This window comes from Callorhinchus milii, unplaced genomic scaffold (assembly GCF_018977255.1).
Source record: "Callorhinchus milii isolate IMCB2004 unplaced genomic scaffold, IMCB_Cmil_1.0 Scaffold17, whole genome shotgun sequence".
NCBI classification, from domain to species: domain Eukaryota; kingdom Metazoa; phylum Chordata; class Chondrichthyes; order Chimaeriformes; family Callorhinchidae; genus Callorhinchus; species Callorhinchus milii.
In genome coordinates, this window is record NW_024704758.1 from 5,657,010 (window position 1) to 5,676,212 (window position 19,203).

A 19,203-nucleotide genomic window follows, 5' to 3' on the forward strand; every position below is an offset into this window, starting at 1 on the left:
CGGCATCTCAGGTTGCCTCAGCAACTTTTCTTCTGGCAAAACATCGGAACACTAGTGGATCAATGTGAAATTACAAGGATCCATAGTACTCCAGGGCACTGCTGATGACAACACAGCCAGGCGGATTATCAGCAGAACTTGTAGCAGACCAGTCACTGGGGGTAGTGACTCTTTGCACTCAGTTCTCATTAAGCCTGCAAGCCAAAGCGCTAATGGGTAGGGTGGTCCTAGCTGGGAAGCAGTGGGAAAGCGTGCCATACAGTGTTCTCAATAGCAGTATTCTCGGTTTTAGCTGGTTAGACCCCAGCAGTATCCCAACGCACACTGTGGGGTCCCCAAGCCTTGGCTCCTGCCAACCTGCGCCTCATACTTTTTGAAATTAGGTAAGAGAGTGTGCATTCCATTCCAAAAATCTATCTCTGGAATTTCCATGTAGGTGGGATCCATGGAATTCTCAGTATGGTTTGGATACTCTTAAACATAGTGATGGGTTTCTGCATTTGTCAGACACTGCCTGACCCAAACAGAAGGAAAAAATTACTAATTCCTACACTGGCCATTCTCACAACCTCTTTGGGGTGATTTTATGCACACGCTGTGATTGCATTGGGCTCAAAAAGAACAGACTTGTAAAATTCAGACACATTTGATATTAGTTTTGTCCACAAAAATATAGTCTATTTGTTTTATCAGATATTCTGTGAAGCGCTTTGAGACGTCACAAAGACGTGATAAGGTGCTATATCAAATGAAAGGATTACTGCTATTATAATCTTTTAAATAATGTAATTCTACTTTAAGGTAAAACCCCATGATTTTACAGGATTTGTCTGACTGTGCGCAAATAACGCTTAATGCTAGGTATATGTTATTTCTAAGAGCAGATGTGTTGCACACTATTATACCAGGGGTTCACAATATGCATGGCAATGACCAGCGCATAAGAGAATGGAGTTTATGTTCACTTCCCCTTGGGTTCCCTGGGCTTCTTTCATCTTGTGTGATACAATTTTGATGGTTATTTAAAGGATCGTCACTTAAGGTATTCATAAGTAGTAGATTTTAGTAATGGAGTGTTGAGAAAATGTGGAACGATACACAATTATCTCTAGTTGCTTTAACCTACATAACTCCATGGTCACCACACATGTGAAGGCACTTAAAGTACATCCCCTTATCCACATGAATAATTCTCATTCGTCCTTTGAATTAGTCCATTCCAACATATATTGTATTCACTGCAAATAGTGCAATCTAAAATTCTGCAGCTTGTGTCCTCCAGTACACCAGGCTCCACAAGCCCATCCCTCCTCCCACCCCGCTCCCCATCCTCTATCATATCAGATACAAGATTCGCATCCTCACTTTCAAATGCCTCCACAGGGTTGTCCCACCCAACCTCTGTGATTTACTGTAACCTCCAGCCCCAGCCGTTCCCTCTGCTCAGCCATCACCAGCCTGCTTCACGTCCCTGTCTGATCCCCATCCTCCTCAACTATGGCCCCCTCTCCCATCCTCCGCCCATTCCTCCCATTTGGGCTTCCAGGCAGTTGTTTGAAGTGACTTGAGACATCACCCCAACATGAAAGGTATAATGTAAGTGTAAGTTGACGTTATTGCTGTTGTTGTAATAACTACATAGGAAAACTGTAGATAACTGCTGTATATTGGCAGATATCTGAACTGTCCATATTGAAAAAAACCTTACACAAATTTCAATATTTAATGTTTATTAATGTTAGTTACTGAAGCATGTTACAGAACAGAAAATGATGACGTCGACTTGCACCATTGGCAAAATTATTCATTGATTAATTTCCCCCAAACTGCACCTGTTGTTTCCATAATGGGCAGGCTCCATTTCCCCATTTTTACCAATACCCCTTGATAGTTTACTTCCCAAGCACCTATCTATCTCCCTCCTAAACACCTCAGGTACTTACAAGTCAATAATCTTTTGACGACTCAAAATCTGTCACATTTTGTAGTATTAGTTTCAATAAGATTTGGCATATTAGCTGTTATTTTTATTAGACTCATTAGGTATCCTGACATTCACAGCAATTAATTTAACATGTAGAATAAGCCCCTTCCTTGAACCAACCATTATTGAAAGGCGCTATACAAATGTAATTTTGTTGTTGTTGTTGTTATCAAGCACTCCCAAATCTATTTCTGATCACATGTGGACAAAGACATCTACGTTTGATTACAGTGGAAAAAGGACTTTCAAGTGTAAAAATCTTCATAGCATATTCTCTATCATTCTAGAATGATGATACTGTTAATCACTGATCAGCGACTGATCAAAGCTGATCAGTATTGTGGTTGTCAGAATCAAAAGCTGTGACGATGACCGTGGCTGTTGCGAACACTCAGTGGATGTGTCCTTTGTGTAACCAGAGGAGAGACTGGCCATCGCGCTCTCCTCACAAACTATACATCTGGCAGCTGGAAGTCTTAATTTCCACCATCTAAATCAAAGGAAATTTCAAAATATTAATAACCCAAACAACGCAGTGCAATCCACAAACAGATCTCACCAACTTCAGTTTCACATTAGGAGAGAAACTCTTCTTTATTTTATTGCTGTTTGTGGGACACTGCTGTACACAATGGGCTGCCATGTTTCACCCACAAAATGTATAATCAATCCATTTTACAATACATTCTGTGAAGTGCTTTGTGATGTCTTTGTGAGCGAGTACATTAATGATTGTGTTTCTACACAATAGAATTCTGAAAGATATAAAGACGTAGAAATAATAATTATAAGCTATCTCTGACATTGTGCCTGCAATGACAATGGATAAAGCACATCTTCAAACACAGCTTATCCACTGGAGAGTTTTCTCTCATTGATTCACAGGATTGTATAAACCCTTAGTCTTGTCAGAATCATTAGCTGAACACTGTGGAGCGATGCGTGCGAGATGGCGAGGACATCGCTCAGAGGCAGAACTTACCTGTAACTTGTAATGTTACAGACCCAATAAGAGGCACTTTGAGGGCCTCATGGACAACCTCAACCATTAATTCAGCTCCGTCATCCTTAGATAGGTCAGCACACATCCAAACGCTGCAGTTTACACTGAACATCCCATTATTCTTCCGCACATAGTGGGGCATCACAGCAGTGAAGGAGCCATCTTCCTCACAGCCCTCTGTGACATTTTCGAGGGGAACACTGGCCGTCTTAGCTTCCTGTGGTTCCCCGTCTTTCTTTGGGATCCGCCAATGAAAGACTTTCTTTTTCTTCTGCTCCCCTTTCCTTTTCACAAAGGTAACAATGGAGATGGCCCGTGGGCTGAAGCCAACAACTGCCCAGCTCAGGCTGGCCAGCTCCCCGGGCGTGATCTCAGAGGGTTTCTTGATTTCAGTGATTTGGGGAGGAACTAGAAAACAATAATGAGTGTTAGATGGACGCAGTGGTGTAATTCTATAACATGATTCACTGTGACGAACAAACATGCAAAAATAAATCATCTCCTTCTGCATTTTCTTTTAAATATCTTCTTCGGATTTAATATAAATTTTATGTGGAAAACATGATTGTTGCCTCCTTAGTTGTAGCTCAACAAGGCAGCTGCTAATCTCAAATGTACTAGTAATCTAAAATTCGTATTGTCTCAAGAGCACCCTGATTCAATTCATGAGCAGGGTGAAACCTTAGGCAAATTTCCTTACTCCACACTACTCTGTAGCAGTAAGTAGGAACCCGGTTATTAGTCGATTGGAGGATCACTTATCCATCAAATTTTTTAAAAAAAATAACAATAATTTAGTCATTCCACGACTATTTGAGGGACACTGCTGTGCGCTGCCTGGTTTCACCCACCAAATGTACAGTCAATTCACTTTACAGTATATTCTGTGAAGTTCTTTGAGACGTCTCGAAGATTTGATAAGGTGTTATATCAAATGCAAGGATTATTATTATTAAATTAAATCCGGAACAACAACCGATAAATAATCACTCAACATTGCAGAGGATACCAGGCAAATACAGCAGAATGGGGATAAGCTGAAGTTTATCAGTTGTCAAAAAATACACTACTTGACACATGTCATGAAATAGACATACATGAAGAGGATCACCACAGAACCATGCACTTTGACACATGTGTACCTTTCATACAATCACACACATCACTAAACATGTACGTCATTAAAACCACATACCTCCACACACGTGTACTTCATCGTACAACTACACACTTCAGAATACGTGTCAACACACATACATGAATGCAGCTCTTACCTCCTGTAACATGTAATGCCATAGTTTTAGTGAGAGGAGTCTTAAGAGCCTTGTGATACACTTCGACAATTAGCTCAGCTCCATCATCCCTGCACATATCAGCAGTCATCCAAATGCTGCAGTTTACACTGAATGTCCCATTGTTCTTCCTCACACAGTGGGGTGTCACAGTAGTGATGGCGTCATCTTCTTCACAGCGATCCCTCACGTCTGTGAGAGCAGTGCTCCCCATCTTTGCTTCGTCATCTATTCCTCCATTCTCTGGGATACGCCAGTGAAACAGCCTCTTCTCTTTCAGCTCCCCTTTCCTCTTCAGCAAGAAAACAATGGAAATGGGCTTTGGAGTGAAGCCGGTGACTGACCAACTCAGACTGGCCACTTCACTATGTTTAATCTCGGGACGCAAGTCAATTTCAGTCACCGTAGGAGCAACTATAAAACAGACATAAACGGGTAAGGCTGGTATTAATGAACACTCAAGAAACATGCTATAGAATTCCTAGAGACTTGTTACCATGTCAGATGGTAATATATCAAGTAGTGACAGATGCAAATTACGAACTAAATCTACTGCAGCCCTTCAGCAATTGGGACCCCACAATGTTTGTTGGGGTAACTGTTAGCAAATGGTCTTCTCGGATAATACTGATCATCAATCCAATAAGAGACCATTTGGGCTTTGCCATCAGGACATGTCAATACTTAGGTCGTACCTCTCCCACCGTCTTCACTTTGTTTCCACTAATGGTTTTTCCTCCAGTCCCCGCACTTTCTCGTGCGGTGTCCCTCAGGGCTCTGTCCTCGGTTCCCTCCTCTTCACCCTCTATGTGCTCCCCCTTGGTGACATCATCCGCAGACATGGGGTTAACTTCCACATGTATGCAGATGACACCCAACTCTACCTTTCCTCCTCTACCCTCAACTCCACGACCACCGATGTCCTGACAGCTGCCTGTCCGACATTGAGTCCTGGACGAGAGACAACTTTCTTCAGCTCAACATGCGTAAAACTGAGGCCCTCCTGATTGGCTCACGTCAGCGCCTCCGCACCTCAGGCGCTGACAGCATCAGCATCCAAGGCTGCACTCTCCACCTCTCAAAGCCAGTCAGGAATCTTGGTGTTCTGTTCGACCCTGAGCTGTCCTTTCTCCCTCATATCCGCGCCACAACTGGCACCGGCTTCCATCACCCCCGGAATGTCGCCAGACTACAGCACTACCTCATCCCTCACGCTGCTGAAACCCTGGTTCACGCCTTTATCACCTCAAGGCTGGACTACGGGAACTCTCTCCTCACCGGCCTTCCCGGCACCTCCCTCCACAAGCTACAGGTCATTCAGAACTCTGCAGCTCGTGTACTGTCCCGCACCAGGCTTCGGGACCACATCACTCCCACCCTCGCTCGCCTCCACTGGCTCCCCATCCCCCAGAGGATCGAATTCAAGATCCTCATCCTCATCTACAAGGCCATTCACGGCCTCGCTCCCTCCTACCTCTCCGACCTACTATCCCCCTACCTACCTGCCCGTACCCTCCGTTTCTCTGGCTCTGGTCTGCTTCACATCCCCCGCCCCAACCGCCCTACCATCGGTGGTCGGGCCTTCAGCCTCTCAGCCCCTAGGCTCTGGAACTCTGTCCCCCAGTGCCTTCGCCTTGCTTCCTCCCTCTCCTCCTTCAAGGCCGGTCTCAAGACCTTTCTCTTTGACCGAGCCTTCAGCTCCCCTCTCGACTCTCTACCCCCTCCTCGCTCCCTCCCTTCCCTCCCCTCACCCTGACCATTTCCCCCTTGCTCGGGTCCTGACCCAACTGTACAGCGCCTTGGGACGTCCTCCCGACGTAAAAGGCGCTCTATAAATGGAATCTTGTTGTTGCTGTTGTACTACCATCACAACTGCCTGACAGATATTGCTCGGAATGGCAAATTAATCTCCAGGAGTTATCCCAAAGTACACTCTGGCGATCCCAAACCTACGCTCTGGACAATATGTGCCAAACATTCTCTGGAATTAGACAAGCAGAGTGCATCCCTGTGCTGTAATTGCTATGATTCTATTTTTCAACATGTGGGTATTGTTGGGTGGGAGAAGGTTGCAGAAGCCAAACCTTACCTCCGACAATGACCAACTTCACAGATGAAGCGAGTGGATTCTTAAGGGACTCATGGTGAACTTTCAGTGTGACTTCAGCGCCGTCATCCTCGGATGCGTCAGGACAGATTATTATCATGCCCTTCACACTGAACGTCCCATCATCCAGCTGAACGCACTTTGAGATTGAAGCAGTAATGGAGTCTTCTTTCTTATTCCCATTGAGTATACATGATGAGTTTAAGAGAAGACCTTTTTCATCATATTCTAGTGGGTCTTCATTCTTTTTGAAATTCCACTCATATAATGGCTGTGGTTCCTTTCCTTTTCTCCTCACTATTAAAGTAATGGTTATCATCCGGGGGGTGAACCCAGTAACTTCCCAGCCTGTACGAGACTCCTCACCATGCTTAAACTGGTCAGTTTTGCTCAATTCACTGATCCGAGGAGGAACTAAAATGGAATTAAAACAAAATCGGCATTACATTTTAAGTCTCTCACATACAACATTGGGTTCTAATTTGTGGTGTTCCTTAAGGGGTTCCATCAGAATTCCAATTGACCTTTGATAACTCTACGCTGGAATAACTCCATATTGGAGGTTTCCTCTGGTTTGGTGAGTCAGACATCAAGAGTCTTAGAAAGAAACCCCTTTTGGCTAACATTGATTGCTTACGAAGGAATTCCATAAAGAATAGCACAAATTTGACCCCGTTTTCCAGCTACACTGATAAGAGCTTGGGCATTGGAGAGGGATGAAAGGAGGTTTACCAGGATGGTACCAGAAATAAAGAACTTTAGTTATGAGGAGAGGTTAGCGAAACTAGGATTATACCCCCTAGAGCAGAGAAGATAAAGAGGGGATTTAATAGAGGTTTTCAAGATCATGAGAGGATTTAATAGGTTAATCTGGGAAAAACTGTTTCCACTGACATGTAGGTCAGTAACCCGAGGACTCCGATTTAAGATGGCTGTTAAAAGAAACAGAGGGGAGGTTAGAAAAAAAATTTCATCCAGTAAGTTGTTTGGATCTAGAATCCATTACCTGAACCTGTAGTGGAAGCCGATTCAATAAAAACGTTTAAGAGAGAAGTAGATGGGTATTTGGGGAGGACGGGATTGCAGGGTTATGGAGAGAAAGCGGGCCAGTGGGATTGAGTTGGATTGCTCTTTTAGGAGCCAGCACAGACGTGATGGGCCGAATGGCCTCTTTCTGTGCTGTATAATTTTATGATTCTTTGATACACACATTGGGCAAGTTTCCTTATTCAACAGCCTCTGTTCACCCAGCAGTAAATTGGAACCCAGTTGTTAGTTGATTGGCGGATCCCTTTTCCGGGGGTAATAATCCCTTCAAAAAACAATTTTGGTGGGCTATTGGCTGCCGTGTTTCGCTAGTGTCACACTACACAGTCACACTATACAGTCAATTCACCTTACAGTATATTCTGTGAAGCTCATGTCCCAAATGCAAGGATTATTATTATTTAACTGCTTTAAGGTGCAGAATTTGTTCAGTGAAATACTAATGCAGCTGTGATCTAATCATATACAAGACCTTGTATGTGGACAATAAAGTCCATCTTGTGTCAATTTTATTCAGACACTTGTCACTCATGTGACACAGGAGAAGGAATATCAGGTCCATGTCATCTGATGGCAAGTGATTTACAGCACAGGTTTGTGCTGGGACACAGGTTAAGGAGATCCCCACAATCACTCACAGTAATTAATAATAATGAGAGACATAACTGACCTCATGTTCATCAACAGACAATGGTGCTGGTTTATATCACTGCGGTTCCCAACTCTTAGTCCCTGTCAACTATCTACACTAAATTTCCCCCAACAGCTCCTCATCCCATTTCTGTATAGTCATCCCTGGGGTTCACTGAGGCAATCACTGTATCACTCCATCCTTTGGCCTCAACTATTTCCTATCTGAATAACATCATCCATTGATAATGCAGACAATTCTCACACATAGAATCTTTAATCTGTTTCAGTGTTTTCCCATATATCACATCTGCATAAAGCCTCTTTGATTCGCAGGATTGCTATCTCAATGCCTGTCAACAGATCCTATGAGACACCATTCGGTTACTGTAAGGAGTTCTTTCTTACTCAGTTTCCTTCGTAAGGAACTGGTTAATCAACATATTTTTGCCCCCCTTATGCCTTCATGTGGACATCTCATTCTGCTGATTGCTTGCAGCAACAGATATTACACTACCATTTAAAATCAAATAACTGAATCTTATCTCCTTCTTTCTTGGTCCCTTTAATTTGTTTCTTGCAGCAACAGCAAAGTACTAATAGAAGCAACAATATCAAAGATACACCACCAACGACACCTGCAGAAGCCATTCCTTACCTCTGGCAATGACTAACTTCACAGATGGAGTGAGTGGCTTCCCAAGGGTCTCGTGTTGAACTTTCAATGTGACTTCAGCGCCGTCATCCTCGGATGCGTCAGGACAGACTGTTATCGTGCACTTCACACTGAACGTCCCGTCAAACAGCTGAATGCACTTTGCGATTGCAGCAGTAATGGAGTCTTCTTTCTTATTCCCATCCAGTACATATGATGAATTTAAGAGAAGACCTTCTTCGTCATATTCTAGTGGGTCTTCATTATTTTTCAAATTCCACTCATATAATGTCTGTGGTTCCTTTCCTTTTCTCCTCAGTATTAAAGTAATGGTTATCATCCGGGGGGTGAACCCAGTAACTTCCCAGTTCATACAAGACTCCACACCATGCATAAACTGCTTGGGTTTGATCAATTCACTGATCCGAGGAGGAACTGAAAAGGAATTAAACAAAATCGGACATTACAGTTTAAGTCTCTCACATTCATTATTGGGTTCTAATTTGTGATATTCTTTAAGGGATTGCATTAGAATTTCAATTGACCTGTGATAACTCTACCCTGGAATAACTCCATACTGGAGCATTCCGCTGGTTTGGTGCAACAGACATCAAGGGTCTTAGAAGGAAATCCCTTTTGGCTACCATTGATTGCTTACTAAGGAAATCCGTTAAGAAATAGCATAAATTTGACGCCGTTTTCCAGCTACACTGAAGAGAGCTGGGGCATTGGAGAGGGTGCAAAGGAGGTTTACCAGGATGGTACTAGGAATGAAGGACCTTAGTTATGAGGAGACGTTAGCGAAACTAGGATTATTCTCCCTAGAGCAGAGAAGATTAATAGGGAAATTAATAAAGGTTTTCAAGATTATGAGAGGAACTGATAGGTTGAACCGGAAAAACTGTTTCCACTGGCATGTGTGTCAGTAACCTGAGGACATCAATTTAAGATGGTTGTTAAAAGAAACGGAGGGGAGGTTAGAAAAAATGTTTTCACCCAACGAGTTGTTTGGATCTCGAATGCATTATCTGAAAGGGTAATGGAAGCCGAATCAATAAAAATGTTTAAGAGAGAAGTAGATGGGTATTTGGGGAGGACAGGATTGAAGGGCTATGGAGAGAAAGTGGGCCAGTGGGATTGAGTTGGATGGCACTTTTAGGAGCCGGCACAGACGTGATGGGCCGAATGGCCTCTTTCTGTGCTGTATGATTTTATGATTCTATGATATACACATTGGGGAAGCTTCATACTCAACACCTTCTGTTCACCCAGCAGTAAATTGGAAACTAGTTGTCAGTCGCTTGACGGATACCTTTTCCGGGGATAATAATCCCTTCAAAAAAAATAAATTTGGTGGTCTATCGGCTGCCGTGTTTCGCTCGTGTCACACTACACAGTCACACTATACAGTCAATTCACTTTACAATATATTCTGTGAAGCGCATGTCTCAAAATGCAAGGATTATTATTAATATTTAATTGCTTTAAGGTGCAGAATTTGTTCAGTGAAATACTAATGCAGCTGTGATCTCGTCATATACAAGACCTTGTATGTGGACAATAAAGCCCATCTTGTGTCAATTTTGTTCAGACACTTGTCACTCATGTGACACAGGAGAAGGAATTTCAGGTCCCTGTCATCTGATGGCAGGTGACTTGCAGCACAGGTTTGTGCTGGGAAACAGGTTAAGGAGATCCCCACAATCACTCACAGTAATTAATAATAATGAGAAACATAACTGCACCTCATGTTCATCAACAGACAATGGTGCTGGTTTATATCACTGAGGTTCCCAATTCTTAGTCCCTGTCAAATATTTACACTAAATTTTTCCCAACAGCTCCTCATCCTATTTCTGCATAGTCATCCCTGGGGTTCACTGAGGCAATCACTGTATCACTCCATCCTTTGGCCTCAACTATTTCTTATCTGAATAACATCATCCATTGGCAATGCAGATAATTCCCACACATAAAATCTTTAATCTGTTTCAGTGTTTCCCCATATAACACATCTGCATAAATTCTCTTTGATTCTCAGGATTGCTATCTCAAAGCCTCTCAGCAGATCCTATAAGACACCATTTGGTTACTGGAAGGAGTTCATTCTTACTCAGTTTCCTTCGTAAGGAACTGGTTGGAAAGCAACATATTTTTGCCCCCCTTATGCCTTTATGTGGACATCTCATTCTGCTGATTGCTTGCAGCAACGGATATTGCACAACCATTTAAAATCAAATAACTGAATCTTATCTCCTTCTTTCTTGGTCCCTTTAATTTGTTTCTTGCAGCAACAGCAAAGTACTAATAGAAGCAACAATATCAAAGATACACCACCAACGACACCTGCAAAAGCCAATCCTTACCTCTGGCAATGACTAACTTCACAGATGAAGTGAGTGGCTTCCCAAGGGTCTCGTGTTGAACTTTCAATGTGACTTCAGCACCGTCATCCTCGGATGCGTCAGGACAGATTGTTATTGTGCTCTTCAAACTGAACGTCCCGTCATCCTGCTTAACGCACTTTGCGATTGCAGCAGTAATGGAGTCTTCTTTATTATTCCCATCCAGTACATATGACGAGTTTAAGAGAAGACCTTTCTCGTCATATTCTAGTGGGTCTTCATTATTTTTCAAATTCCACTCATATAATGGCTGTGGTTCCTTTCCTTTTCTCCTCACTAATAAAGTAATGGTTATCATCCGGGGGATGAACCCAGTAACTTCCCAGTTCATACGAGACGCCACACCATGCTTAAACTGGTCGGGTTTTCTCAATTCACTGATCCGAGGAGGAACTAAAAAGGAATTAAAATAAAATCGGACATTGTGTTTTAATTCTCTCACATTCAATATTGGGTTCTAATTTGTGATGTTCTTTAAGGGTTTCATTAGAATTCCAATTGACCTGTGATAACTCTACCCTGGAATAACTCCATATTGGAGCATTCCTCTGGTTTGGTGCAACAGACATCAAGGATCTTAGAAGGAAACCCCGTTTGGCTATCATTGATTGCTTACTAAGGAATTCCATTAAGAAATAGCATAAATTTGACCCTGTTTTACAGCTTTACTGAAAAGAGCTGGGGTATTGGAGTGGGTGAAAGGAGATTTACCAGGATGGTACCAGAAATGAAGGACCTTAGTTATGAGGAGACCTTAGCGAAACTAGGATTATTCTCGCTAGAGCAGAGAAGATTAAGAGAGGATTTAATTGACGTTTTCAAGATTATGAGAGGATTTGATAGATTGAACCGGGAAAAACTTTTTTCACTGGCATGTGGGTCAGTAACCCGAGGACACCAATTTAAGATGGTTGTTAAAAGAAACAGAGAGGAGGTTAGGAAAAATGTTTTCACCCAGCAAGTTGTTTTGATCTGGAATGCATTACTTGAAAGGGTAGTGGAAGCCGATTCAATAAAAACGTTTAAGAGAGAAGTAGATAGGTATTTGGGGAGGACAGGATTGCAGGGCTATGGAGAGAAAGCGGGCCAGTGGGATTGAGTTGGATTGCTCTTTTAGGAGCCGGCACAGACGTGATTGGCCAAATGTGCTGTACGATTCTACGATTCTATGATACACGCATTGGGCAAGTTTCCCTACTCAACACCCTCTGTATGTGGACAATAAAGTACATCTTGTGTCAATTTTGTTCAGACACTCGTCACTCGTGCGAAACAGGAGAAGGAATATCAGGTCCCTGTCATCTGATGGCAAGTGACTTGCAGCACAGGTTTGTGCTGGGAAACAGGTTAAGGAGCTCCCCACAATCACTCACAGGAATTAATAATAATGAGAAACATGACTGGACCTCATGTTCATCAACAGACACTGGTGCTGGTTTATAACACTGAGGTTCCCTGTCAAATATCTACACTAAATTTCCCCCAACAGCTCCTCATCAGTGGAGTCCTGTAGCTCAGTGGTTAGAGCACTCGCTTTGCAAGCGAGAGACCCGAGTTCAATTCCAGGCAGAGGGCGAAAGCTTGGGCAAGTTTCCTTACTCCACACGTCTAATAATAATCCCTCCAAAACCAAAAACAATAATAAAAATTGGTCAGTTTCAATCTACGACTGTTTGTGGGACATTGCTGTGCGCAATTGGCTGCCGCGTTCGCCCACAAATATACAGTCAATTCACTTTACAGTGTGTTCTGTGAAGCGCTTTGGGACGTCTTCCCGACGTGAAAAGCGCTATATCAAATGCAAGGATTACTATTATTATTATCCCATTTCTGTGTAGTTATCCCTGTGGTTCACTGAGGCAATCACTGTATCACTCCATCCTTTGGCCTCAACTATTTCCTATCTGCATAACATCATCGGTTGGTAATACAGACAATTCCCACACATAGAATCTTTAATCTGTTTCAGTGTTTCCCCATATAACACATCTGCATAAAGTCTCTTTGATTCGCAGGATTGCTGTCTCAATGCCTCTCAGCAGATCCTATAAGACACCATTTGGTTACTGGAAGGAGTTCATTCTTAACTCAGTTTCCTTCGAAAGGAATTAGTTGGAAACCAACATATTTTTGCCCGCCTTATGCCTTTATGTGGGCATCTCATTCTGCCGATTGCTTGCAGCAACAGATATTACACAACCATTTAAAATCAAATAACTGAATCTTACCTCCTTTCTTGGTCCCTTTAATTTGTTTCTTGCAGCAACACCAAAGTACTAAAACAAGCAACAATACCAAAGATACGCCACCAACGACACCTCCAACAATTGGCCATGGTATAGTAGATTCCTCCACATTCAGCTTTGCCTCTCGTACAATATTATAACTGAGTGTTCTGTGTGTCACGACACACATGTACTTATTACCATCGTCGTCCAGGTTTGGTCTGATCCTCAACTGGCTGGAAACACTGAATGTTCCATCCCTGTTGGTACCTTTATACTCCGTGCTGAAATCTGATGGAATAATATCCGTCTCCCTTCCGTGGGATACCTTGACCCATCTGAACAGGATTTCCTGAGGATAAAATCCAGTTGCATCACATCTCAGAAAGCCTGCCGAGCCATTGGTGATGATGATGTGTTCTGGAGACAAGCTGACCTGTGGCTGAGCTGTAAAGATTATAAAGGTGCTTTTGTAACTACATCAATCAGGCCATAAGCTTAAATCACAAGCGAGGTTTGGATGAAGAAGACCCTTTCGCTCATCTGATTTCATCCTTCTAATACAACTATTCTCCCACCATCCCAGTACTTAATTTCTTAAATGAGCCGAGTGTCCTTGCCTTAACCAACACCCTACCTGGTAATCCAATTGAGTCATCAATTACCATCTAAGTAAAAATAAAACTTCTGTCTAGCTTCAAGTGAAATTGTTCCCCTTTACTCAATACAATCCTTTGTAACCCGGAACTCTGTTGCATTGATTTATCTGAAAGCATTCTTCTGCATTTACTTTCTCAATCCTATATGAAGTCTAATATATCTGAACAAAGTGCTCCTAAAATTGGACTGGAACAAATGTCGTGTTGTGTTTTCGCAGAATTGTGTTGATGACCAAAAGCATAGTTCAAAGGAATGTTCTTTAAAATGGCAGGTCATCTTAATCTTACATGACTTTGTAACAACACAACAGGGAAAAGTTTGCAATGGATTAAATCTGGCATTGGGTGACTTAACACTTGTGTATCAGTCTGGCTCAGTCAGTCACTGGAGAGAGGGCTGCATTGTTGAAGGTGGTGTCCTTCAGACGAGGCATAAAACCTAGGCCCTGACTACCTGTTTGGTTGTACGTTAAAGATCCACGGTACTATTCAAAAAGAGAAGGGAGGTTCCTCCAGTATTTTCACTTGAGTGAGAGGGTCACAGAAGAGTATGGGAGGGAGTAAGGAATGAATGGAAAGTCTTGTGGAGTGTAAACACTAGCACAGACTGGTTGGACTGAGTGGCCTGATGTGTTACATTGTCAATCTTTTTAAACAATCTCTCAGATAATTCTGACCATTGACTTCATGATTGTTTGTGGGATATTGCTGTGCCCAAAATTGGCTGCTGCATTCGCCCACATAACAGTGAAATATTTTGGGGCACCCTCCCAACCTGAAATTCGCTATACCATATCTAAGGATTATTAATAGAGTAATAATAATAATCCTTACAATTGATATAGCGCTTTTCACGTCGGGTGGACATCCCAAAGCGCTTCACAGAACACATGGTAAAGTGAATTGACTGTATATTTGTGGGCGAACGCGGCAGCCAATTGCGCACAGCAATGTCCCACAAACAGTCGTAGATTGAAAATGACCAATTTATTATTGTTTTTTGTTTTGGAGGGATTATTATTCGGCTCTGTGTGGAGTAAGGAAACTTGCCCAAGTTTCGCCCTGACCTGCCTCGAATTGAACTCAGGTCTCTCGCTTGCAAAGCGAGTGCTCTAACCACTGAGCTACAGGACTCCACACATCACTCCAAGGGAAGGAGGCTCCGTGACAAGTTAACCAGAGTGGCGAGTTAGGTATATGTATAAATACATAAATAAATGCTGCTGGGATATTGACAGAATGATGACTTAAGTGTTAGTAACATTAAGCCAGGGATGAGATATGAGGAGTTGCTTGTACTGTGCACAACTGGTTGTTGTGTTTCGCCCACAAAGTACACAGTCAATCCACTCGATGATATATCCCGTGAAGCGCTTTGGAACATCTTGACGACGTGATAAGGCGCTATATCAAATGCAAGGATTATTTATTAGAATTGTATTACGGTGTTAATTCTATACTTAAACATGGCCACTCAGTTTCTCTCAGACTGGGGGGGGGGGGGCGCTTCACAAGATTGGGTTACGATAACTGATGGCTCTTCGATGTTCCCAATGTACCTGCCCCAGGTATTGTACTGTAAGGTAATATTACACATCACAACACTGCAATTTGCACAGGCTGCAGAGGGGCATAGCTGAACATGAAGTTAAAAGACTCCACCTTCAGCGCACAGCAGGGCATTTGTTTTAACATATGAAGTGCTGGGGAATTGCCCAGCCTTCATTTCAAAACTCCCACTCGTACTTCCTCAATCATAAAATGGCAATTTTATCGCCAGTCGCCAAGGAGGGACACCGCTTACGCAGCTTTTACAGAATTTTCGGCAAATTGTGCAGAATATCACGCGATAATTAAAGACACGGCACGTGCATCGCTTATATTCTGCTTTCATATTATTCGAATCATCCTTCAGGTTCGAAACAAACACATGAACCATTGCTGCGTCTGTGGGAAATCTGCTGTGAAATGTTTGTGGAAGTGAAATAAAAGTTGACCCTTTGGCCTCAGTCCCCACCAGTGACAATTCCTGATGCTCAGCCCTTTCGGCTGTTGAGTTGGCACTTAATTCGGGAAACCTCCGCGGGGCCACACATAGGCAACACGTCTCTGGTGTTCTCCATTCCACAAACATAACAGTTCCGGGTTATGGAGTTGGGCCAAAGTGAAACGGGAGGGGCAGTGAAGACGGCCCGCGGGCCGCCTCTCGGAACCGTTCATCAGCTCAAACCCCCAACAGCACAGGACCCGCTCCGCGCTGCGGGTTCTCGCCCCGATCCGCAATCGCGGTGCGGCCGCTCCCGACAGCGCCGCTCAGGAGCGCAACGGGGAATCGATCTCTCGCTCAGCGGCGGATCAGCGTCACTGACGTTTGCGCCTTTTCTGTACCTGATCCCGCAATGGAAACCCAGAGGATCAGGAGGAGGGTCGTCCCCTCGGAAGCCCCACCGGGTGCGGACATCGTGGAGGGGTTTGTGACCCCCAACGCGGTCCCTCTCCTCCTTCCAACGGCAGCGACTGAGCCGCACTTTCGCTTTCGTTCTGTCTCGTGATTTCTCGCAAAAAACGGGGGGTTTGCGTTCAGCGCTGCGATTGCACTCCCGACAGTTTGTTTCTTTTTTTAATATTGTTTTAAATTCAAATGCAACGCGTTATTGTCATTTCAGGCACACGAGGAGAACGTGGCTGAAACAGCAGGAAAACCAGTGTCTGAAAGCACTTCACAGGTCCAACTTTGTTTGTGGTTGTTTTTATAATAATGATAATAATAATAATAATAATAATAATAATCTTTGCAATCTTTGTACCCAAAATACCCTCCTGGCAAGTCTCCCCAGCGCCACCATCCACAAAATCCAGCAGTTCCCAAATCCTCCTCCCGCCTCCTCACTGGTATTGAACTCCATACCCAATCACACCGGTCCTGGTCTGGGCTCCCCATCACGGAATTGATGGATTTAAAGATCCTCGCTAGCTTTTAAAATGCCTTCATACCCTGGCACCTCCCTTCCTCTCTGACCTACTTACTCCTTTCCTCCATCGGTGGCTGCGCTTTCAGCCGCTACGTCCCCCAAACTCTGGAACACTCTTTCTCTATCCCTCTGCTTTCCCCTTCCTTCCCCGTCTTCAGGTCATGCCTGAACGCCTTCCTCTTCGACCCGTGCCTACTGTCCCCTCCCCTCTGCTTGTTCTGCCACTGTCAAGCTCTGGGACGCTATCCTGCGTGAGCGGTGCTATATAAGTGCAATTTGTTGTTGGTATATGCCTTATAACATCAGGAGGATGTCTCAAAGTGCATCACTGGATTTACTGGAAATTATTGATCGAGGGTATTGATGGAAGATACAAAGGCCCATCAACAACAACAACAACAAATTACATTTGGTGTACGAGGATGACCAAAGGCATGGTTGAAGAAGAGGGTATTGAGACAGGTAATGGAGGGAGCAAGGTGAAGAGATTATGGGATGGGGACAAAAAGGCTGAAGGCCCGACTGCCGATGGTGGGGCTGCCCAGGAGGGGACATGGAGCAGGGATGGCGTTAGTAGGTCACAGAAGTACGGCGGAGCAAGGTCATCGAGGGCTTTAACTTGAAGACGAGGATTTTGAACTCTTCTGGGGATGGGAACCAGTAGAGCCGGAGTGGGGGTGATGGGGTCACAGAGCCTGGTGAGGGAGAGGACACAAGCTGCAGAGTTCTGTATGATCTGCAGCTTGTGAAGGGAAGAGTTGAGAAGCCCGACAAGCAGGGAAGCACACTCAATAAAGTAAACGTAGGAAAACTTTCCACAATGAGGGAAGCAAGATGTGTCCTTCCAGGGAGAGAGTGCATGTTCCATTCCAACAATCTCTCTGGGATTTCCACGCGTAGATAGGATGCGTTGAAATTTCAGCTTTGCTTGGGTACTTGTAAGCATGGTGGTGGATTTCCGCATGTGTCGGACACCTGACAGATCAAAAAAAATCTTCAAGCAATATAGGCAAGCAGAAAATGACTCCTTCCCCTTTCATTTCTGTCCCTTGCCCCGGCACCCCCACACCACCACCACTGCCTCCCTGCCCACTCTTCACACAACGTTGCGGGCGGTGGGGTGGGGGTTGGGGGGGGAGTGATTGAAGCACGGAGGTCCTGAGGTAAGGGCCACAAATTGGACATGTATGAATACATTCAACAGCCACAATGTGCAACATTCTGATGTTTTTCCATTGTGAGTCTTTACACTCAAGCCTTTAAACTCAGTCGAGGCTGACACTCCAATGCAATGCAGGGAGTGCCATCTCTCTTGTGATGAGATGTTAAACCGACATCCTGTCTGCCTGTTCTGGTGAACATTAAAGATCCCTTGGCATGATTCGAAAAGAGAAGGCAGTGTCTGTCTCGCTGTGTTCTGGCCAACAAACAATCAGATGAAATTGGCCATTCACTTCATGGCTGTTTGCTTAAATTGTCACAATACCTTAATTATATTTATTCTGTATTTAATTTAAATGAAATTATTGACTCATAAGTCTTTTTATGTTTTCAGACACCAAGCTCAGAGAAAAGTTTAAGAAATCTTTACACAGTACAGCAATGTGTGTGATACAGAAAGTTATTTAAAAGTTGGGGAACAGCATAACTTCTATTTCTTTATTCTTCTTGTGCGTATTCTTGTATCTTTCTCTTCTATCTTCCTCACAAGACTGTTCAGAAGACAAGCAGTTACAAAAGCTACATTTATTCCCACTTGCTTGCTTAATCGTTTCTTCAATTCACAAGCTGCAACACCACCGGTTGGTTTATAACACAATAATTATCATTAGAACATTCCTTCTCCCCCTGACTACATGTTGATCACATTGGTAAACAAGGGACTTAGATAAGGAAGCACAGCTTGCACAAGTAAACCAGTGACATGAGATTAGGAGGCTCCAATTTCTCCAATTATGACACAAGACCATTTCTGCACTTGTGACCCAAGGCCATCCCATTAACACATACATCAACGCTGTTTCTTTGTTCCACCTCTCACCCAAGACATGGATCATCTTGTAGTGCATCCCTTCTCCTCTTTAACGTAACCAATGAACCAAGGAAAGGATAATTAATATCCATCAGGTCCAAACCGAGAAATGTCACAAAATGATCAATACAACCTCACTTCAAAGTATACCAGTTTGTAGGATCACTTGCGAGACAATAATCACGCCTGAAA

General features: G+C 43.6%; 1 protein-coding gene across 2 annotated transcripts; it reads right to left on the bottom strand.

Moving 5' to 3' along the window:
- Positions 1-1,713: 1,713 nt before the first annotated feature.
- On the bottom strand, positions 1,714-16,524 carry LOC103174897. 2 transcript variants are annotated; one of them, XM_007887507.2, is made up of 8 exons: positions 16,396-16,522; positions 13,352-13,795; positions 11,085-11,516; positions 8,722-9,153; positions 6,369-6,800; positions 4,262-4,693; positions 2,967-3,395; positions 1,714-2,474 (listed from the first exon to the last, which is right to left on the bottom strand). In XM_007887507.2, exons 1-8 carry the CDS (start codon positions 16,466-16,468, stop codon positions 2,461-2,463), a joined length of 2,688 nt encoding a protein of 895 aa, XP_007885698.2. In that variant the 5' UTR covers positions 16,469-16,522; the 3' UTR covers positions 1,714-2,460. The 2 variants fall into 2 exon arrangements, with proteins under 2 accessions (XP_007885698.2, XP_007885700.2); XM_007887509.2 differs by lacking the exon at positions 8,722-9,153 and having other exon boundaries at positions 16,396-16,524.
- Between the last annotated feature and the right edge of the window lie 2,679 nt (positions 16,525-19,203).

Coding starts and splice junctions, on each gene's coding strand:
- LOC103174897 (XM_007887507.2), bottom strand. CDS start 16,468: ATGTCCGCACCCGGTGGGGCTTCCGAGGGGACGACCCTCCTCCTGATC. Junction 13,796..16,395: donor GGTTTCCATTGCGGGATCAG/GTACAGAAAAGG, acceptor TAATCTTTACAG/CTCAGCCACAGGTCAGCTTG. Junction 9,154..11,084: donor GAAGTTAGTCATTGCCAGAG/GTAAGGATTGGC, acceptor ATTCCTTTTCAG/TTCCTCCTCGGATCAGTGAA.